This window comes from Carlito syrichta, unplaced genomic scaffold (assembly GCF_000164805.1).
Source record: "Carlito syrichta isolate Samal-C Ts95f unplaced genomic scaffold, Tarsius_syrichta-2.0.1 Scaffold315133, whole genome shotgun sequence".
NCBI lineage: Eukaryota > Metazoa > Chordata > Mammalia > Primates > Tarsiidae > Carlito > Carlito syrichta.
In genome coordinates, this window is record NW_007259229.1 from 215575 (window position 1) to 236003 (window position 20429).

Consider the following 20429-nt stretch of genomic DNA (forward strand, 5'->3'; position numbering starts at 1 on the left):
TCCCAGCTCCCCACCCCCAGGAGGGCAGCCAGGCTTATGCCAGGAATTCCAGAGGTGCAAGCCTGTGGGAAGGGTTCACCAAGTGCCTGGTGACCGATTTGCCACCCAAAAAGCACATTTTGTCTTCCATGCCACAGGCACTATCGCACGAGGGGAAAAGAATGGCCCGTGTACCCTACCTCTCCAAGGAGTGCAGGAAATCCGTCATGCAGGTTCTGAACATTGCGTCTGCCACGTTCAAGGCCCCGCACACCACCCCGAGCATGATATCTGGCTTCTCGGCCTAGGAAAGACTGCGGTTCACCATCCTCGGGGAGCCAGGTGTCTTGACCACCCAGAGGCAGCCCCCTCCCTACCTGCACTTTCTCCGCAATGAGATGGTCCAACCAGCCGGTGTCGATGTCATTGTTCTGGAAGCTCTCGGTCTCCAGGAGGTTAATGAGATATTCCACAGTGGTCCTGAAGTCGCCCCGGATGGACAGCTCCTTCAAAGCCACCACCATGTTCCTTGAGGGGAGAGGCACACAGGTTGTTTTCCAAATTCATACGTGCATCAACAGGTGGAGTTCATAATATGGTTCTCAGAGAACCAGAAAAGCACAGGAGTTAGGAGAGGGTCCTGAGTCAGTCAGCCAACAAGTCAACCTCAGTACCACGGTTTTCTGGCTGAGTCATTCTGGGCAAGTGGCTATGGGCCTCAGTTTCCTCATCTGAAAAATGGAGAAATAACTCTGACTTCAAGAGGATGTTTGAGGATTAAGATGAGGCAACTTAGGTGAAGTATGTAGCCATTGATCAATAAATGTTAACTGCTATAGATGTGATTAGTTACCATTATTATAATTATTGAATATAACAGTTAATTGTTACTACTATTATTGTTTTTTAGAAACAGGGTCTTGCTCTGTTGTCCAGGTTGGAGGGCAGGGGCATGATCATAGCTCACTGCAGTCTTAAAATCCTGGGCTCAAATGATCCTCCTGCTTCAGCCTCCCAAGTAGCTGGGATGATAGGTGTGTGCCCACATGCTTGGCTAAATTTTAAATTTTTTTTTTTTGCTAAAGATAGAGGTCTCATTATGTTGCTTGGGCTGGTCTTGAACTCCGGGCCTCGGCCTCCAGAGTACTGGGAGTACACAGGTGTGAGCCACCATGCCTGGCCTATAATAGTTAATTATTAATAGATAGAGGACCAGTCACTCTGCCTCACTCCTCTTAACCTTCAAAAGCCTCCCACTCGCCATCCACAAGGTGCACCTGCAGACAGGCAGCTCTGTCACCTGGCTCCCCAACCCACGGCCTCTGACCTCCATGAGCACCAGTTCAGGGGGCTAACCTTCCACGACCCAGCGCCTCACAGGAAGAATGTCTGGGGGATGCCCTAAAGAAAAGCAGGTGTTTGAATGACCCTCCACTTCCATGGGAGAGAAAGCTCTCACACGTTGCAGTGTTCCTGCATGCTCTCAGCAGACACAGGCAAGAGGAGATAACAACTCCACTTTAGGGGTGAGACAATTAAGACCCAGTGGGGTCAAACAAGAGTGTCAACAGGCTACGGCAAGCCCACTGTGGGCTGGAACCTGAATCTGAGAGCTAAGACATGGGACTCAGGGGTGACCAACTCATCACCCCTGTTTGCTCAGGACATTCCCAGCTTTAGCCATGAAATTCCTCATCTCGGGAAACCAGTTCCAGGAAAACTAGGACAGCTGAACCCCCGAAGGGTGTGACTTGCTGTGAACTACTAACCACCCTGAGGTCTGTGACAACAGCCTCGTGTCCCCAGCCCGGCCAAGTCCACACTTGCCACAGTTTTTTCTGCAGAGCCAAGAAACCCACATTGACAAATGAGCCCCTAAATTCTGACAACCACATGACATTTCTCCTGTCTTGACATGGATGCAGAAACGTGAAACACCCCTTGTTTTTTCAACTATATTACTGTACTCGGTACCTTTTAATGGTATCAATGTGAACAATCTTTGGCTTCTCCCTCAATCTTTGACTAGCAGCAAAAACAAAAGCTGGGGCTGGGGCTGGGCACAGTGGCTCATGTCTATAATCCCAGCACTTTGAGTGGGCGAGGTGGAAGGATTGTTTCAGGCCAGGAATTTGAGTCCAGACTGAGCAACACAGCAAGACCCTGTCTCTATAAAAAATTGAAAATGAAAGAATTAGCCAGGTGTGGTGGCTCATGCCTGTAGTTCCAGCAACTCAGGAGGCTGAAGCGGGAAGACTATAAGCAGGATGGAGTCAAGTTCAAGGCTGCAGTGAGTGGCGACTGCACCACTGCACTCTGATCTGGGTGACAGACCCTGTTTAAAAAAAAAAAGGAAAATCAATTTCTCTCTCTGAATTCTGCTGAAGCTGCTGGTGGTCACTCATAGCATAGATAAGCCACAGGTCATTTCATGTGGAGTGGGCTGGGCCAGCTGACCTGCCTCCCACCTCCTCCATTTATTTTTTTATTTTTTTGAGTTGGAGTCTCACTCTGTCACCCAGAATGGAGTGCAGTGGCTGCTTCCGGCCACCTCAGCCTCGACCTGCTGGGCTCCGATGATCCTTCTGCCTCAGCCTTCCAAGTAGCTGGAACTACAGGCACGCGCTACCATGCCTGGCTAATTTTTGATCTATTGTAGAGATGAGGTCTCGCCAAGTTGCCCAGGTGGGTCTCGAACCCGCGGGCTCAGGCAATCTACTCACCTCAGTCTCCCAAAGGCGCGGGATTACAGGCTGAGCCACCGAGCCTGGCCCCACCTCCTCCATTTAAACCTTATTTGCTGCCATCCTTCTTAAGCTTCAAGAAGCTCGATTTTTTCACTGAGCATGATCAAAATTAGTTATTATAAGCTGGCAAAGAAAGCCTAATCATCAAAATGGCCAAAGTCCATTTAATTCATGGCTAAATGCCAGAGGATAGATTTTAAGGTTTTTGAAATAAAATGTCCACAATGCCTTTGGGATTCTTCACTTTAAAGAGCAGGTATTCACTTCCATGAGAATGTCTTAATTACAAAGTGAACTGGTGTTTTACCTTTCTGCGCCCACGTCAAGGCAGGAGAAATGTCAGACATGGTGCATCAGAACTTGGGGGTCCCTTTGTCAATGTGGGTTTCTCAGCCGTTGGACTTGGCTGGGCTGGGGAGGTGAGGCTGCTGTCACAGGCCTCAGGGTGGTGAGTGGTTCACAGCAGGTCACACCCCTAAGAAATTTAGTCTCAGGCGTGAAATACAGCCAACCAGGGACAATTACATTTAAAGCAGTCTCCCTCCCCCTTTTTGTCAACTCTTACTCAGAACCTTTTAAACAGTTAGTGTCACCTTGAAGAATCTTTGGATCGCCTTCCAGTTAGAAGTTTTATTAGTTCAAGCCCAAATGACCTTGGTGAGCTCCCTTTACACTGTGGATCGCCAATGAGGGTTAAAAGGGCAGGCTTCGATCTTGAACTTCAAGCACAGGGCATTTAAAATAGGATCTGCCCTGTGAGTCACCTCCCTCGGCCTCCTACTGCCTCTGAAGCCACAAGGGAACTTTCAGCTCCTTAAAGGATGAAAGGTAAGGAGGAGAGAAGGCAGGGGAGGAGGGAGGAGGGAAAGAGGAGAGGAGGGGAGGAGGGAAGGAAGAAAGAAAGGAGGAAGGAAGGAGGGAGGGAGGAAAGGCAGAAGGAGGAGGAGAAGGGAGGGAGGAGATACTGACGAAATGGCCTCTTCCCGGTTCTCTCCCCAGGAGAAGCAGTGCCCAAACTGGGAGTCGCCAAACTCGTGTAAGCCTCCAGCAGCTGCCACGCTGAAGTAGCCCCACACATTCTTGCTGCTGCGGAAATTCAGTTCCTGAACCGTCCCAGAGCTCGGCTTAAACCCCTGGAGCCCAGACAGAAAAAGCAAAACGGAAGACATCATTACTCCAGATGCATTCTCCTCAGAATTCAGTCCTGGGAAAGCCCAGGAACCACGACCACAACCAAAAGCTTGGGGAGATCGATAAAACACTGAGCACCGAGCAGTCTCTCCCAGCACTTTGAGAGGCCAAGGCAGAAAGGTCACTTGAGGCCAAGTGTTTGAGAGTGGCCTGAGCAACACAGTGAGACCCATTGCTCCAAGAAATAAAAAAGTTAGCCAGGTGAGGTGGTGCACACCTGTAGTCCCAGCCACTCAAAAGGCTGAGGCGGAAGGATCGCCTGAGGCCAGGAGGTCAAGGCTGCAGTAAGCCTTGATCACACTACTGTACTCCAGTCCGCGTGACAAAGTGAGACTCTGACTCAAAAAAAAAAAATTCAGAGAGGTTACATTTCCAACTCTGGATGTGAAAGTCCACAGGGTACTCTGGGGGGCCCTTGCAGTTGCTTCACCCCGCCAGCCAGGCTGCTGCCAACATATACCTGATGCCCTCTAGGGACAGCGTTTGTAAGGGTGGGTGGACCTAGACCCTCTCGCTGGAACTGGGGCTCCTGAATTAAGCAATAGAGGACATCTGTTTCAGGAGAGGCGCAGGGAGGTGAGGGATGGAGCACTGAAGGTGCCTGGGCCATTTCCACACTGGTGCTTCATCCTCCCAGGCCCCTGAGAACAAGACATCACCCCTCCAAAAGATTCCCCTTTTGCAGAGAGGTTAGATTTCCAACTCTGGATGATGAAAGCCCTACAGGGGAAGAGACCAAAGTTGGCATTTTGCTTGCAGCCAAGAATCCCAAATGAATACAGCTACCATAGCTTAAAATTATTTAATAAAAGGGGAGATGGCTTCTTATCCCACATTTACTGAATGTAACAATGAAAAGATTAAGTAGACTAATGAGTCCTGCGACAGTCAGTAATCGGTGCACATGTAAACAGATGCCAGGCAGTTTGGTTTTTAAGACTCAAGTAAAACCCAGTCACAAAAGGACCCGATACTTTATTTATAATATGGCAAGAAGCACATGGGGCCAGAAATCTAAGAACTCAGGCTCTAAACATGGCTCTCATCCCCTAAATGGGCCTGGCCTTTGGAATCCACTAACAGGCCTTGGCCACAGGCTCAGCAGGTCCCAGGCAGGAGGTGGGAGGCCAGTTACCCCAGACTCTAGCTGTAACGCGAGTGGCAATGCTCAATGACAGCAGTGTCACATAGACAAGCACTGAGACATGGGAAGGGTCTGCCAGGAGCCTGGCAGTAATCTAAAAAACCCAATAAGCCAATAAACCATGACGTGTCCCTTCCTGTACCTCAGTTTCCACACCTGTAAACTGAGAAGTCTAGACAGTTTCTGGGTGTCTCTTCCAAGGCCAGCATCTGGGGTCCCCTCCATGCAGGGAAATTTGAGATGGCAGAAACATAGGGATCCCCACAACTTGCCTCATCCGGGTTTTCACTGGTGATTCTGGCGGCAATGACGTGGCCTCGGGCAAGGGGAGGGCTTGAAGGGGCTTCAAAAGAAATGGGTGTCACCCCCCATGGCGACTCTCCATACAGAAGCCGGATGTCCTTCAACCGGTGCAGTGGCACGCCCATGGCGATCTAACATCAAGAGACCCGCCCCACAGACTGTCAGTGCTACCAGAACTCGGTCCCAAAATGCCAGCACAGGGGTAGAAGGGATGGCAAGGGGCTCAGTCGATGGTTTCTGATACACCGAACACCAACTCTGTAGACAACATGGTGCTCTACGGTGGTGGGAGGCACAAAGGCAGAAAAAGCCATGAGGTGTGAACCTGCCCCAGCAGAGCAAATAGCACAGTTGGGGAAAGCAGCGACATTTGTGAAACAACACATGACAGAAAACATGTGAATCAAGTAGATATGTCAGACTTTGGATGCTGCAGACGGTAAGACAGAACCATACTGGCTGCAGAGTTCAAGGGGGTTTTGTAAAGGATGCCCACGGGGTGGGGGGTGCTGGGCATGAAGAATGCGTAAGAAACAGACATTTATGGACACCAGCCTAACCAAATGATCAAATTTAACACTCGGTGCCTCCTGATGGGGTGTGCTAAGGACACAACATCACCTGAGCGATAGTCTGCCAAAATATTTAGTGTGAATCTAATCAGGAATAATTAGACAAATCCAAAGTGAGGGACACCTTGCCTGAACTTTTCAAAAATGCCAATGTCAAGAATGATGCCGGGTACAGTGACTCACACCTGTAGTAATCTCAGCACTTTGGGAGGCCAAAGGGGTAGGATTGCCTGAGGCCAGGAGTTTAAGACTAGTCTGGGCAACATGGCAAGACTTCATCTCTATAAAAATATTTTAAAAATTAGCCGGGCGTAGTGGTGCATGCCTGTAGTCCAAACTACTCAGTAGGCTGAGGCAGAAGGTTCTCCTGAGCCCAGGAGGTCAAGGCTATGGTAAGCTGTGATTATGCCACTGCACTCCAGCCTGGGTGACAGAGTGAGACTCTGACTCAAAATATAAAACATAAAAATAAAAAATAAGACTGGGCAATGGCTCCAGATTAAAGAGACATGACCATGAAATGGAATGTGTCATACTAGGTTAGCTCTTGGGTTTAAGAAAATAAACCAGAAATAGCCATAAGGGGACATTATTGGAACAACTGGGAAAATTTTTAATGTGGATGATATATATGATATCAGATACATAATGGCATCCCGTTGTATTTCCTGCATGTCATAACTGTACTGGAGCATTGTACCAGAATGCCCTTGTTCTAAGAGGCTCTTATAGTGAAGTACTCAGAGGCCATATATCATGAAGGTACAGAGGAACCATTGCTTAGAAGGCTGAGCCAAAAACAGCAACCACACAAATGAACAGAGACAGAGAAGGCTAGTGTGGCAGCTGGTGGATCTATAGGCAGTGTATGAGTGTTAATTGCACAAATAACTAGAAAAAAGGTTAAAATGACTCTATGGTCAGGCTCGGTGGCTCAGCCTGTAATCCCAGCACTTTGGGAGGCTGGAGCGAGTGGACTGCCTGAGCCCGTGGGTTCAATAACAGCCCAGGCAACTTGGCGAGACCTCATCTCTACAATAAAATATAAAAATTAGCTGGACGTGGTAGCGCACGCCTGTAGTTCCAGCTACTTGGCTGAGGCGGACTGATAGCTGGAGCCCAGCAGGTCAACGCTGGGGTGGCCAAGTGTGCCACTGCACTCCAGCCTGGGCGATGGAGTGAGACTCCAACTAAAAAATAAATAAATGAATAATTTTATGAAAGGGAGGGAGGGAGGGAAGAAAACTTTAATCTTAAAAAATTAGAATTTGTATTAACCCAAGAGTTTATAACTCTGGGTCATGTATTAACAAGGGAGATATTGCTTCCAAGCGGGCAAATATTTGTTTCGGGGAATAAAAAATAATTGGACTCTTTTTATGTGTAAAGCACAAATATGTCTATTACACTTAAACAGATATGTAGTATATCTGTGATATTAAAATTTTATAGGAAAAGGACTAGGATTTTTTTAAAAAGTCTTAAAAGGTTCCTGGGGGCAGTGGGAAGGAGTAATAATGAAAAAAAGGTTAAGAAATACTTCTCTGGGTCTATGAATGGGTATCAGGGACCACAAATATCCTAAAATTATACGAAACACATTTTGTCAAGGAGGTCCATAGCTTTTACTGGTTTGTCAAAGGGCTCTATGGCCAGACAAAAGTGACAAACCACATTAGGTCATCGGCTTTCAGGGTTCCCTATGCTACACACACATCAAGACAGCCACTTCCGAGGGACAGCAAGTCAAGAGATGGGAGGAAGGACTGATGGGAGCAGGACACAGCCCCACCCAGGGTGGAAGAAGCCCCAGGGCAGGAAGCCCGTTTCCTTGCCTGTAGCTGGGCGGCTGGCAGATTGACATCAGCGATCATTTCTGTGCAGGGGTGTTCCACCTGCAAGCGAGGGTTCAGCTCGAGGAAGTGGAAGCTGCCATCCTGGCTGTAGAGGTATTCAACTGTCCCTGCGCTCACGTAGCCCACAGTCTTGGCCAGGCGTACGGCGCACTGCAAAGACACAGGGGCCGAGGGGTTCCCAGGGTCTTTCCAGATGCTTGTAAATGGTGACCATTCCCTGATCAAATGAAGACTGAACACCTGATATGTATGAAATATTTTGGGCCAGGTATGGTGTCCAGAACTTTGAGAGAGGCTGAGATTAGAGGAGCACTTGAGGCCACGAGTTCCAGACCAGTCTGGGCAACATAGCAAGACCCTGTCTCTATTTTAAAAAACTATTAAAAATCAGCCAGGAATGATGGCGTGCACCTGTAGTCCCAGCTACTGGGGGTGGGGTGTGAGGGAGGGTCTGGGGAGGAAAAGTATTTGAGCCCAGGAGTTCAAAGTTACAGTGAGCTATGATTACACCACTACACCCCAGCCTGGGTGACAGAGTGAGACCTGGTCTCTGAAAGAGAAAAGAAAGAAAGGAAAAGAAATATTTTGAGACCTCACTGGTCAGCGAATCCAACAATCCTGTGTGACGCTTAAGTCATCTCTAGAATGGGGCTTTCTCCCTCTTCTGGGTACCCACTCCATCTTCCAGCCATGTGGGCCATTAGAAAGTTCCTGCTGGCTCTGAGCTGAGATGGCTCCCACTGCAGCCGCCCCCGAGCTCTGCTACACGCACCTGCTCCATGAACTCGAACACAGCCATTGGGGCAATGGTGGCAGGTGCCTCCTCGATGATCTTCTGATGCCGCCGCTGGATGGAACAGTCTCGCCCAAAGAGAGACACGGCATTCCCGTACTGGTCGGCAAGAATCTGCACCTCCAGGTGACGGGCGTGCTGGGCCAGCTTCATGAGAAAGACGGGCGAGCCCGGGATCTCACTCTGCACCTGCGGGGGAAGTACAGTAGTCTGATCTTCACGGGGAAACCAGCTCCAGAAGCTTATGGAAGCTCTCAGAAGAGAGCATGAAACAACAGCAGTGATGTGGTGAGGGGTCTTCTCCAGGATTCTGCTGATCTTTACTTCTGTTGTCTCAAAGACATGACATTCTCACCTGTTTTTTTAAAGTCAGACATTATAAAAACTGTGAAATTTCCCCACAATCCCATCCCCTAAAGAGAATGCATCTAGAGTCTGGTGTACAAACTGGTTATTTTCTTCTATGCATATGGCAACACACACAGTTTCTTTGAACAAGAATGGGACCTCCACACACTACACTTCTCTTCCCCCTACTTCTTGCACTTTCCCGGTCAGCTCTCCTGGTGGAAGCTAAGGACAGACTTACTCTCCCTTCCAAGAGCTGAAAGGCACTGTCTTCAAGGCATGTCACTTAGAGATTCTTAAAGACCGTGTAAAAAGAAGTGTTCACAGGCCAGGTGCCATAGCTCAAGCCTGTCATCCCAGCACTGTGGGAGGCTGAGGCGAGAGGATTGCCTCAGCCCAGGGGTTTGAGCCTGGGCAACTTGATGAGACCTCATATTTACAATAAATCAAAAAATAAGCCAAGCATGGTAGCGTGCACCTGTCGTTCCAGTTACCTGGAAGGCTGAGGCAGAAGTATCGCCTAAATCCAGCAAGTCGAGGCTGCGGTGGCCATGAGCATACCACTACACTCCAGCCTGGGCAACAGAGTAAGACTCTGACTCAAAATAAAAAATAAAAAAAAGAAGTATTCACACGCAACAATTCTAAGACAAATTGAGTATCAAAAAAATCAATTTGCAATAATATAGGAGACGATCCCACTCATAAGAAGAATAATACACTGTATGAATGTCTACTTAAAAATATATACCGTGAAGGTACTGGAATGAGACCCAGTTGCTAACACTGGTTACATCTGAGAAAAGAGGGAGCTGGGAGGCGATGGTGAAAGGTACCTTTCCTTTTTTATTTTTAACACATTATTGATTGTTTGACTTGTTATATTCAGATTAGTTTCATAGGCCTGGTGTGGTAACTCATACCTGACATCCCAGCACTTTGGGAGGCTGAGGTGAGACGACTGCTTGAGCCCAGGAGTTCAAGACCAGCCTAGGCAGCATAGTGAGACCCCCATCTCTACAAAAATCAAAAAAATTAGCCTGGTATGGTGGCAAACACCTGTAGTCCCAGCAATTCGGGAGGCTGAGGCAGAAGGATCTCCTGAGCACAGAGGGTTGAGGCTGCGGTCAGCTGTGATCATGCCACTGCACTCCATTGCTAATAACAGGCACAATGTTTTAAAAGAGGAATACTAACTCCAAATGAGTAAATAAGCAATTAGTTCCTACAACAAAAATTGGTCATCTAGAAACATTAAAAGTGCCAGGAGTATAAAAATTTACAAAATATCCCATCCTTTGATAGGCCAACATAGTTGCAAACAGTTGTTTGACTCTGTATCCCTGAAAACATTTCCAAAAAGCCCTGATTCACAGGATCAAGCCATCCTAGGAAATAATGGAAAAATCAATACAAAACCATGGGCTTCTGTGAGTAAAAATGTATAAGTCGGCTCCTGCAAACGTCTTCTGGATCAACACAGAATAATGCTAACAGAAATAATCTGAGTAAAACAATTCCCAAAGACACGTGGGAAAATACACTGTAAGAACAGCTCACTTGTCTGAAAAGGATAGGGAAGTCCTCGGCACTCTCAGACTTCCGGATTCCTTTCCCTCCACCGCCTTCAGAGGCTTTGATCATCAATGGAAAACCGATTTTTTCTGCTGCCTGGGACAAAGGACAAACAGACCTCTTTAGAGATGAGACACCTGCCATCCTCTCCCAGGATGGGGAGATGGCTCTGACACCACAGCCTCACAGGCTCTGCACGTACCTCCAAGCCCTCATCTACATCCTTCACGCAACCCTGGTCGTAAACGCCGCCTGGGACACTGATAATCTTCCCCTGCCACAGATCATCTTCTGTCCACACCACCGTCAGGCCTGGAGAGACAAAAAGAAAGCTGATTCCGCCCAAGGACAGCAGGCATATACTCTACCCAGAAGCCACAGGACCTCTCCTCGCCAAAGCCACTCTGGGCCCAAGCCTCCAGCCCCACAAAATACAGAGACATCCCTTCAGCCTCCCACAGTGGCTCTTCATCTCCTCAAGGACTGACTCAACCTGAAGGGGAAACTAAGCTGAAGAAACTGAGACTGGGTCTCCCAAAGGCAACCACATGAACCTTTAACAAACAAAAACAAATACATTTTCTATTTTAAATTTTAAATTCAAACTTTAGAGGAAAAAAATCCAATTTAACAGGAAACTCCTGAGACTTTCTGCAGTTTGGTTTATTTTTAAATTTGTCCTAGAAATTTCACTTTTAGGAATTTGTCCTAAGAAAATAATTAAAATCCACATATAGATTTAGCTATAAGATTATCAAAGTTCCATTTCTTCTATTTTTTTTTTTTTTTTTTTTTTACACCTACCCCCAGGCCAGGGCTGGGGAAGAGCTAACCAGGTTGGTTTCACTTAATATTTTTTAAATTAGAAAAAATAAACTGGGGGCTGGGTGCAGTGGCGCACACCTATAAACCCAGCACTTTGGGAGGCCATGGCAGAAGGAATGCTTGAGCCCAGGAGTTCAAGACCAGCCTAGGTAACATAGCAAGGTCTCATCTCTACAAAAATCAAAAATTAGCCTGGTACAGTAGCGCGCACCTATTGTCCCAGTTACTCAGGAGACTTAAGCGGGAGGATTACAGGGAGCCATGATCATGCTACTTTGCTCCAGCCTGGGAAACAGGGTAAGACCCTGACAGAAAGAAGGAAGGGAGGCAGGAAGGGAGGGAGGCAAGGGAGAAGGAGTGGGGGAGGGAGGGAGAGAAGGGAGGAGAGGAGAGAAGGAAGAACTGGAAACAACCTGAGCTATATAACAACAGAGGACTGTTAAGCACATTATGGTATATCCATATGATATGATCCTATGCAGGCAATTGAAATAGTGTAAAGTATATTTATTAACATAAAACATACTTATTAGTTGAAAAAACTAATAAATAGAAGAGCTGGTCTTTCAAAGGATATACCTACAAAAAAGGTTGAAAAAGTAGATGCCTAGAATGTAATAAATGTTCAACATTGGGTCATAGGATTATGGAAGATTTCTACCACTTTTTTGTACTTCTCATATTTTCTAAGTTGTCTATAACAAATTGTACAACTTTTAAAATTTTTTAATAAAATAATTTTTTTTTTTTTTGAGGTGGAGTTTCACTCTCTCGCCCAGACTGGAGTGCAGTGGCCACTCCCGGCCACCGCAGCCTCGACTTGCTGGGCTCCGGCGATCCTTTCGCCTCAGCCTTCCAAGTAGCTGGAACTACAGGCATGTGCTGTCACACCAGGTTGGTTTTTGATTTATTGTAGAGATGAGGTCTTGCCAAGTTGCCCAGGCGGGTCTCGGACCCGCAGGCTCAGCCAATCCACTCACCTCAGCCTCCCAAGGCGCAGTATTACAGGCTGAGCCACCGAGCCCAGCTATTAAAATAATTTTTAAAAGCACACGCTGTCTCCCCAGCTGCTTACATTACCAAGCCTGGGCTGAGAAGCTCCCCCAAAGCAAAGATGAGGGTCTCTTACCACTTCCACTCCAGGGCAGGGTTGGGACCTGCAGTGTCTGGGCCACGATGGTGGAGGCAATCTTATCTCCCAAGGCCCACATGGCCTCACTGGGAGGGCCTAAGGAGTCAGAGACAAGAAGCGAAGCCAAGTCAAGTCAGCCATGAGGCCTTGAGGTGGAGTGCCAATCAAGTGCACGATGGTGGGGCTAGGTGGGGACCAGATCACAAAGACAAGCTCTCGGGGCCTGGCTCTCAAGGAACTCATTAGCTCACATCAAGAAGAAAAACATATGTTAGCCTGCTATCGCATCAGTCAACTTTCAATGCACATGGATTGCAGCCTAAGGTGAGTTACAACCTCTGCCACAGTGGTGAACTCAAAATTCACTTTGCAGGGAAGGAAGAAAGCTAAACCAGGGAGGCAAGCTAACAGCTCAAAGAGTTAGTCTGTGGGTTAGCAAACCTTTTCTATAAAGAGCTAGACAGGAAATATTTTCAGCTCTGTGGGCCTGCAGCTCTCTGTCAACTTTGCCCGTGTAAGGTGAAAGCAACCATACACCCAATGGGTGTAAACAAATGACTGACTGTGTTTCCACAAAACTTTATTTATAAAAGCAGGCAGTAGGATGGATTTGGCCTGGGAGCCATAGTTTGTCCAGTGGGCTGGACCAGCAAACTCCAGAGGCGCTAAGACTGGATCATGAGAATTCCATGAGACCACCAGTCAGAATGAATGCCCACGTGTACTCAGAGTCTATGAATATAGCAAAGATCAGCGGACACAGGTCACCATGCAGTCAGTCATGCAGGCTAATATCAGGTGTTGCTCTGCACTGAGCTGCTCCACAAAGGGCAAGGCTGTGTTCAGGCCCAGAAGTAAGGAGCAGCAGGGATTTACTACATGAAAGTGAGCAGTTCCCCTAAACCACACAAGACTTCAGAAAGTAACTACACACACAGAGTTAACGAATGCCAATACAAATCTTGCAACCAACAGAGGCCACAAGACAGTAAGTATCATTTTGCCTAATAAGCAGTAGAGACAAGAGGCTCTCACTGCCAGGGTCTTAGGGCATGCTAAAGGCCTAAGACCAGCCTGAACACGGTGTGGCCTCCTTAGACACGTGACCCTAAACCTTGTCAGCAATCTGAGCATGACTGGTACCTCAGGACAAGCACGAACCCCAGCAGAATGTTCTGCTTGCCCCAGCATCATTCCTATTTCTATGGACTGGCTGACTCACCCATGTGCTCTCCTAGTCTGGGACTTACTTGCTTCTTACAATGGAAATGTGACATGGGACATCAAAACTGACCTCCACCTCACAGGACAGGACTAACAGGAGAACCTGACCTGGCTGAGTGTCCCATCAACGCCCCAGTTCCCATGTCTCTCTCTGATGGAAACGCACCCTACCTAAGAAAGCAATTCCATGCTTGCACAGCAGCTCTGGAAGCTTGGGGTTTTCAGAGGCATGGCCCCAGCCAGCCCACACCGCCTGCAGACACAGAAAGGGGTGAACAGTGATCTTCTTTCACGAACCAGCCTCCCATCACACCAGATGCTCAGCCCAGGAATTCAGAATCCCCTCCTGGCCCCTCCGCCCCTTCTAACTAAGGCATCAAGGGATTTAAAACCCAGGGCACACTCATTCCACTATGGGCACGCCCGGGCCCCCTGACCTGCACGGGGATTCTCTTGGCAATGTCCACAATCAGTTCCACGTTGGCGTAATTGTTGTTATTGGGCCCTCCTGGGACGGGGACGTACTGATCTGCCATCTTGATGTACTCTGGAGTCCAAGGGGAGGGAAGAGGAAAGAACCACTGACAGACTGAAGTCGACTGCAGAAGGTTACCAAGACGCAACTACACGCAGTCACTGAAGGCATAACAGTGGTGATTCTGTGGTAACCAGGGACAAATGTGTGAATCCTTGAAGAAAATATATTATGATTTTAACTATGTGAACATAAGTGTGCCTCTGGACCAGGCCTGGAAAGCAACAAAAGGCAAAGGAAGTAATCTGTCAGAAGAGTGGGATCGGAGGGGGGTTTTTAAAAACTCCTATTTAAAGTGTATCTTAACATTGTTTTAGCATGAAATGATACAATAAGTTTTTAAAATTATAGTAAAAAGACATATAACATGAAGTTTATCATCTTAACCATTTTGGGGTGCATGGTTCAGTAGTGCTGAGTAGCTTTGCATCACTGTGAAACAGATCTCCAGAGCTTTCTCGTCTTACAAATCTGAAACAACTTCCCCTTCCCCATCCCTGAAGTCCCTGGCAACCAGCATTCTGCCTCGGTCTCCACAAATATGTCACTACTCTAGTTGCCTCTTGTATGTGGAATCATACAGTATTCGTCTTTTTGTGATTGGCTTATTTCACTCTTTGTGACCAGCATAACACCCTCAAGGTTCATCCATGTTGTAGCACATGGCAGGATTCCCTTCCTTTTCAAGGCTGATACAATACAGTGTTTTGATTTTAAAATACTCATGTTCTTGAAGTCAGAAATCTCACTTCTAGGACTGTGTCCTCAAAAAATCACTCGCCAGTGATCCAAAGCAAGAGGATGGTCCCTGCATGGTTTTGGACTGTGAAAAGTCAGACTCAATCCAGAGACGAGGGCTGGCACACCTGCACTACTGAATTTGCCAAGATCCTGAAAATGAAAGACACGGAACTTTGTGTGCAAACACAGAAAGAAACCCCAAAGCAGCCCCTCCTTCCGGTCTGCCTGCCTCCCATGTTCATTGACCTCACAAGTGCTGGCCACCAGGACGGTTCCAGAGATGACCGCGTGAGCAGTCAGACAAGCTTCTTGTCCTTACTGAGTTGTTTTTTAACGCTGGAGAAGACAAACAAGAAACAAACACAATAACTACAGCCGGGACTCAGTGGCAGGAAGAAAAGAAATCAGATCCTCTGAAAGAGACACTCAGGAGGATGCTGAGGCCGGAGGTCAGGGTGGGGAGGAAGCCTGCAGCACAAAGAGCTTTGGGGAAAAGTCCCACCAACTGAGGAGTCCCACCAGAGCCAGTGTGATGAGACCCAGCTGATGGAGGGAACGAGGCATGAGATGCAGGCAGGTGGTTGGCAGGGTCCAAGTCATGGAGGGCTTTACAGGCCTGCCTGGGGGAAGAGCCAGAATTGTAGTCTAGGCATGATGGCAGGACCCACAGGTGAATGCTCCCAACTCAGACCAGGCAGGGTTCCAATTCCACCTGCATCACATGCTGGTTGTATGACCTTGAGAAAGTGACAAATGTCCCAGTGCCTCAACTGTCTCATCTGTAAAATGGGACTGTGAGTAACAAATGAGGTTGTGTCCATTCAGGGCAAAGCCTGGGATGGGAGTTCCCAGAGGCTGGTGCTGAGGTTGCTGACACTGGGAACATTGCAGCCTCTGAACCATGATAAGGGGTATGAAAAGGCCTGAGTTATGTTTTGAGAAGATTGTTTTGGCTGCTGTGGGGAGAAGGGCTTCTATAGTGATGTCATATTTGGAAGAAAAGTAAATCATCCAACAGGTGTTTATAGGCTGATCCATCTTAGTAGCCACAGGCAAATGAATAAAAAAACAAACCAACAATTGAGACATACATCTGCAGGCCAGGCATAGTGGCTCATGCCTATAACACCAGCATTTTGGGAGGCTGAGGCCAGAGGACTTCTTGAGCCCAGGAGTTCCAGACCAGCCTGGGCAACATAGCAAGATCCTGTCCCTCTAAAAAAAAAATTGCCAGGCTAGGTGGCTCAGCCTGTAATCCCGTGCCTTGGGAGGCTGAGGTGAGTGGATTGGCTGAGCCCATGGGTTCGAGACCCACCTGGGCAACTAGGCAAGACCTCATCTCTACAATAAATCAAAAAATTAGCCGGGTGTGGTAGCGCGTGCCTGTAGTTCCAGCTACTTGGAAGGTTGAGGTGGAAGGATCTCTGGAACCCTGTAGGTCAAGCCTGCGGTGGCCAGGAGCAGCCACTGCACTCCAGTCTGGGCAACAGAGTAAGACTCCAACTCAAAAAAATAAAAAATAAATAAAAAAATTAGCAAAGCATAATGGCATGCACCTGTAGTTCCAGTCACTCAAGAGGCTGAGGCAGAAGGATTACCTGAGCCCAGGAGGTCAAGGCTGCGCTGAGCCACGATCATGCCACTGCACTCTAGCCTGGATGACAGAGTGAGACCATGGCTCAGAAAAAAAGAAAAGAAAGAATCATACATCTGCAGGAAAAAAAACATCTGGAGAAATAATAGACCCTAATCTGCTGGAACACGGACATTTCCCCAAGATGGGATTTCTACTCTCTGTGTTAACAAGCACTTTTATAAGGTACTTGGGTCGTTCTTGTTATCAGCAGACATTCTAATACAATAAAGAAGAAAGGGCAAATAAACACAGACTCATGAGAGGGCCTGACTCTGTCTGGGGTCCAGATGGAATTCCCTGGCAGGGTGGAGGAGGAGAGAGCAGGTAAGATGGGGCAAGGTGGGGGCAGGGGTCAAGGCCAAGTACCTGCATTGGCCTTGAGGTCCTCAGGCGTCACCATGACCACAAAGCGGATGGCCCGCTCATTGCGGAACATATCGTAGGCCCACCTGCGGATGGAGCGCATGCACTTCACAGCGGCGATCCCGTTGTTGGCAATAAGTACCTGCATGGGGAAGGTGGGGAAGGAGCTGGATGCACTCTACCTGCGCTGGGGGCTGCATGCCACCCCGAGCCCAACTCACACTGTAGACCCACCTGTGGCACCTGAAGCACAGCCCTGCTCTCTGTATCTCTGTGGCATACAGCCTGGCACAGAACAGGTGCTCAGAATCAGCCAGCAGCATGAATGCACAAGAGAATGAATGAATGAATGATTGTTGATTCTTTTGTTTGGTAACATCATGATCATCCTTAGCTTTTTTTTTCTCCCAAGACAGGGTCTTGCCCTGTCACCCATGCTGGAGTGCAGTGACACAATCATAGCTCACTATAGCCTTGGCCTTCTGGGTTCAGGCAATCCTCTTGCCTCAGCCTCCCAAGTAGCTGGGACTACAGGTATGCACCACCACGCCCAGCTAATTTTTAAATTTTTTATAGAGGCTAGCTCTCACAATGTTGCCTAGGCTGGTCTTGAACTCCTGGCCTCAAGCAGTCCTCCTGCCCCAGCATTTCATGGTGCTGGGATTACAGGCGTGAGCCTGTAGGTCAGGGTAGGAGTATCGCTTGAGCCCAAGAGTTGGAGGCCGCAGTGTGCTAGGATTAGGCCACTGTACTCCAGCCTGGGTGACAGAGAAAAACTTAGCCTCAAAAAATTTTTTTAAAAAAGGCTTCCTACTTTGCTGTCTAATCTTTATCACTGCCTGAAGGGCAAGTCTCATTAGAGATTTGGGATGTGATCATCTCTATTTTACAAAAGGGGAAACTGAGTCCAGATCTCACATCCGACTAGTGGCCACACCAGGATTTGGGCCCAGAGTTCCTTGCCCGAGTAAAATGTTCTACCCTGCCAAAAGTGTCTCCTGGGAAGAGACGATGAAATAGCAAGCCTTTGGTGTTCTCAATCTATTACCAAAGCAAGGCATGGTCAGGAGGGAAGGACTGCGATGACCCCGCTGGCCCAGTTCCCCTTGGCCCCATTTGTTCAGCACAACGAGTGTCGTGGGAGCCCCATGGGCGAGAAGGCTGCCACAGGCCAGCGGGCTGTGCTAATCCCCACAGCAACGGCTTTCAAGGAGTCTAGAAGACGGGCAAGGCAAGGTCAGCACCTAAGCCAGAAAGTGCAACATCTCTGGGCCAGGCCTTCTGTGGCCACCCCAGCCTCCTCTAGGCTCCTGAGAATTAAACACCAGACACCACTTGCTGCAAAACAGTTCCCTGTCAATTGTAGCAAAAATGCAACTCCTGGACCCCTCCCCAGGAGGGTCTAAATTCAAGTATCTGGAGCAGGGAAGAGGAATCTGTATTCACTTTCTCTCTCACTCACTCTTTCTCTTTCTCCCTATTCCCCCCGCCCCGCCACTGCCTCTTTTTTTAGAAACGGTGTCTCACTCTGCTGTCCAGGCTAAAGTGCAGTACAGTGGCACAATCACTATTCACAGTAGCCTCCACCTCCTGGACTCAGATGATCCTTCTGCCTTAGCCTCCTGAGTAGCTAGGACTACAGGTGCATGCCACCATGCCCAGCTAATTATTTTTGTTATTTGTAGAGACGAGGTCTCGCTATGTTGCCCAGGCTGGTCTTGAACTCCTGGACTCCAGGAATCCTCCCACCTCAAGCCTCCCAAAGTGCTGAGATTACAGGCATGAGCCACCACAGCTAGCCTGGAACCTGTATTTTCAACAAGACTGGTGGCAGCCAGGTTTGGGAACTGCATGAATTCAATGCTCGATGTGCCCTTACACCGCTGGGTTGAGGACGTGCAGGCCCTGGAGCCCAACAGCCGGGATTCAAACCCCAGCTTCACCACCCTTCTCTAACCCTCAGTTTTCTCATCTATAAAATAATACCCACTAATTGAGCTGGGGATGGTTAAATGAGAAACAATTATGTCAAGCAAGAAACAGGATGTCTACTGCAGAATCGGCCCCAAATCAGTGGTAGCTGCTGTTACTGTTGTTTTATTATTACCACCGCACTCAAGTAAAATGGAACAAACTGGCCGTATTGCCAGTTCCCCACTTACTAGCTACCTGTCCTTGGACCGCCAACGTCAAACTCTGAATCTAGTTTCTCCACGAGTACGATGGCAATAGTCAAACAGAATGTGTGCTAACCCAGAGCTGTCACCAGATGGAACGGGAGATGATGCCAAAGCCTTTCCCTTTTCTCACTGTCATTAGAGCATGCGATTCTCCTCTCCTCTAAGTAGCTGTGAACCTCAGAAGGGCAGGGCTGGCTTTAAGCGTCCTGTCCAGTAGCTGAGAAAGTGGCGGCCTCTTTCTTAACATCACCAGGCTTCTTTTGGGAGCCTCCTGACCATGCCCAGAGGCCTCGGCCTCCCTCTCTATGAATGCGGTGAGGGCACTTGCTCCGTCATGAGGGTGAAAAGCTCAGGAAGGCAAGCTCCCAGCACTAAGCAAGGGTCCCAGCAGGTGGCCCTCACCCATCCGCAGCGTGAGGAAGGAGCCTGCAGTTGATTCCCCCACCTCCAACTGGGATGGCGGCCCCTCCACCCCAAGCGCCCCCCACCCAGAGTGCCAGGTCTCCTCTGTACCTTCTCAATGACCCGATCCCCTCCAAAGCGTGTGACAAATTCAGCTGGGGAAGCCACGGCAAAGTCTCGGTGCAGGTCCAGCTTCTTGTGCTCCCGGCCTCTCTTCACCAGGTGGAGCCCCGACATGCTCGGCCTGCAGAGCGAAAACACAGTCAGTCCCATGTAAGGAGGCAGCCGGGAGCCTCAGGGTGGGAGTTGGAGCCCAGGACCCACACAACAAGTGTTGAGAGAGGAGCCAGGGCACCCCAACTCCCTGTGCTTTGTGCTTGCTCTCCAGAGACCTGGAAGCAACCCACAGGGAGGCTCATGGCAGGAAGTACCTTTTTTGTTGTTTTTTTTTGAATGGGAGTCTCACTCTGTTGCCCAGGCCAGAGTGCAGTGGCACGCTCACAGCTACTGCAGCCTCAACCTGCTAGGGGCTCAGGCAATCCTTTTGTCTCAACCTTCCAAGTAGCTGGAACTACAGGTGCACACCACCATACCCAGCTTATTTTTCTATTTATTCTAGAGACAAGGTCTCACCAAGTTGCCCAGGCTGGTCTTGAACTCCTAGGCTCAGGCAATCCTCTTGCCTCCACCTTCCAAAGTGCTGGGATTACAGGTGGGGGCTTTTTTTTTTTTTTAATTGGGTCTTATTCTGTCACCCAGGCTGAAGCACAGGGGCAGGATCACAGCTCACCAAAGCCTCGACCTTCTGGGCTCAGGCAATCCTTCTGTCTCAGCCTCCCAAATAGCTGGGACTACAGGCACATACCACCACAACTGGCTAAAT

General features: G+C 48.5%; 1 protein-coding gene across 1 annotated transcript in view; it reads right to left on the reverse strand.

Annotated features, from left to right (window-relative positions):
• The window catches only part of ACACB (acetyl-CoA carboxylase beta), a 112787-nt gene that overhangs the window by 65864 nt on the left and 26494 nt on the right, over positions 1–20429 (reverse strand). Inside the window, 13 exon segments of the mRNA XM_008072342.1 lie at positions 180–283; positions 357–507; positions 3696–3859; positions 5334–5495; positions 7772–7942; positions 8565–8774; positions 10494–10604; positions 10711–10820; positions 12463–12561; positions 13861–13942; positions 14127–14236; positions 16968–17106; positions 19658–19790. Coding sequence (XP_008070533.1) covers positions 180–283; positions 357–507; positions 3696–3859; positions 5334–5495; positions 7772–7942; positions 8565–8774; positions 10494–10604; positions 10711–10820; positions 12463–12561; positions 13861–13942; positions 14127–14236; positions 16968–17106; positions 19658–19790 — 1746 coding nt within the window.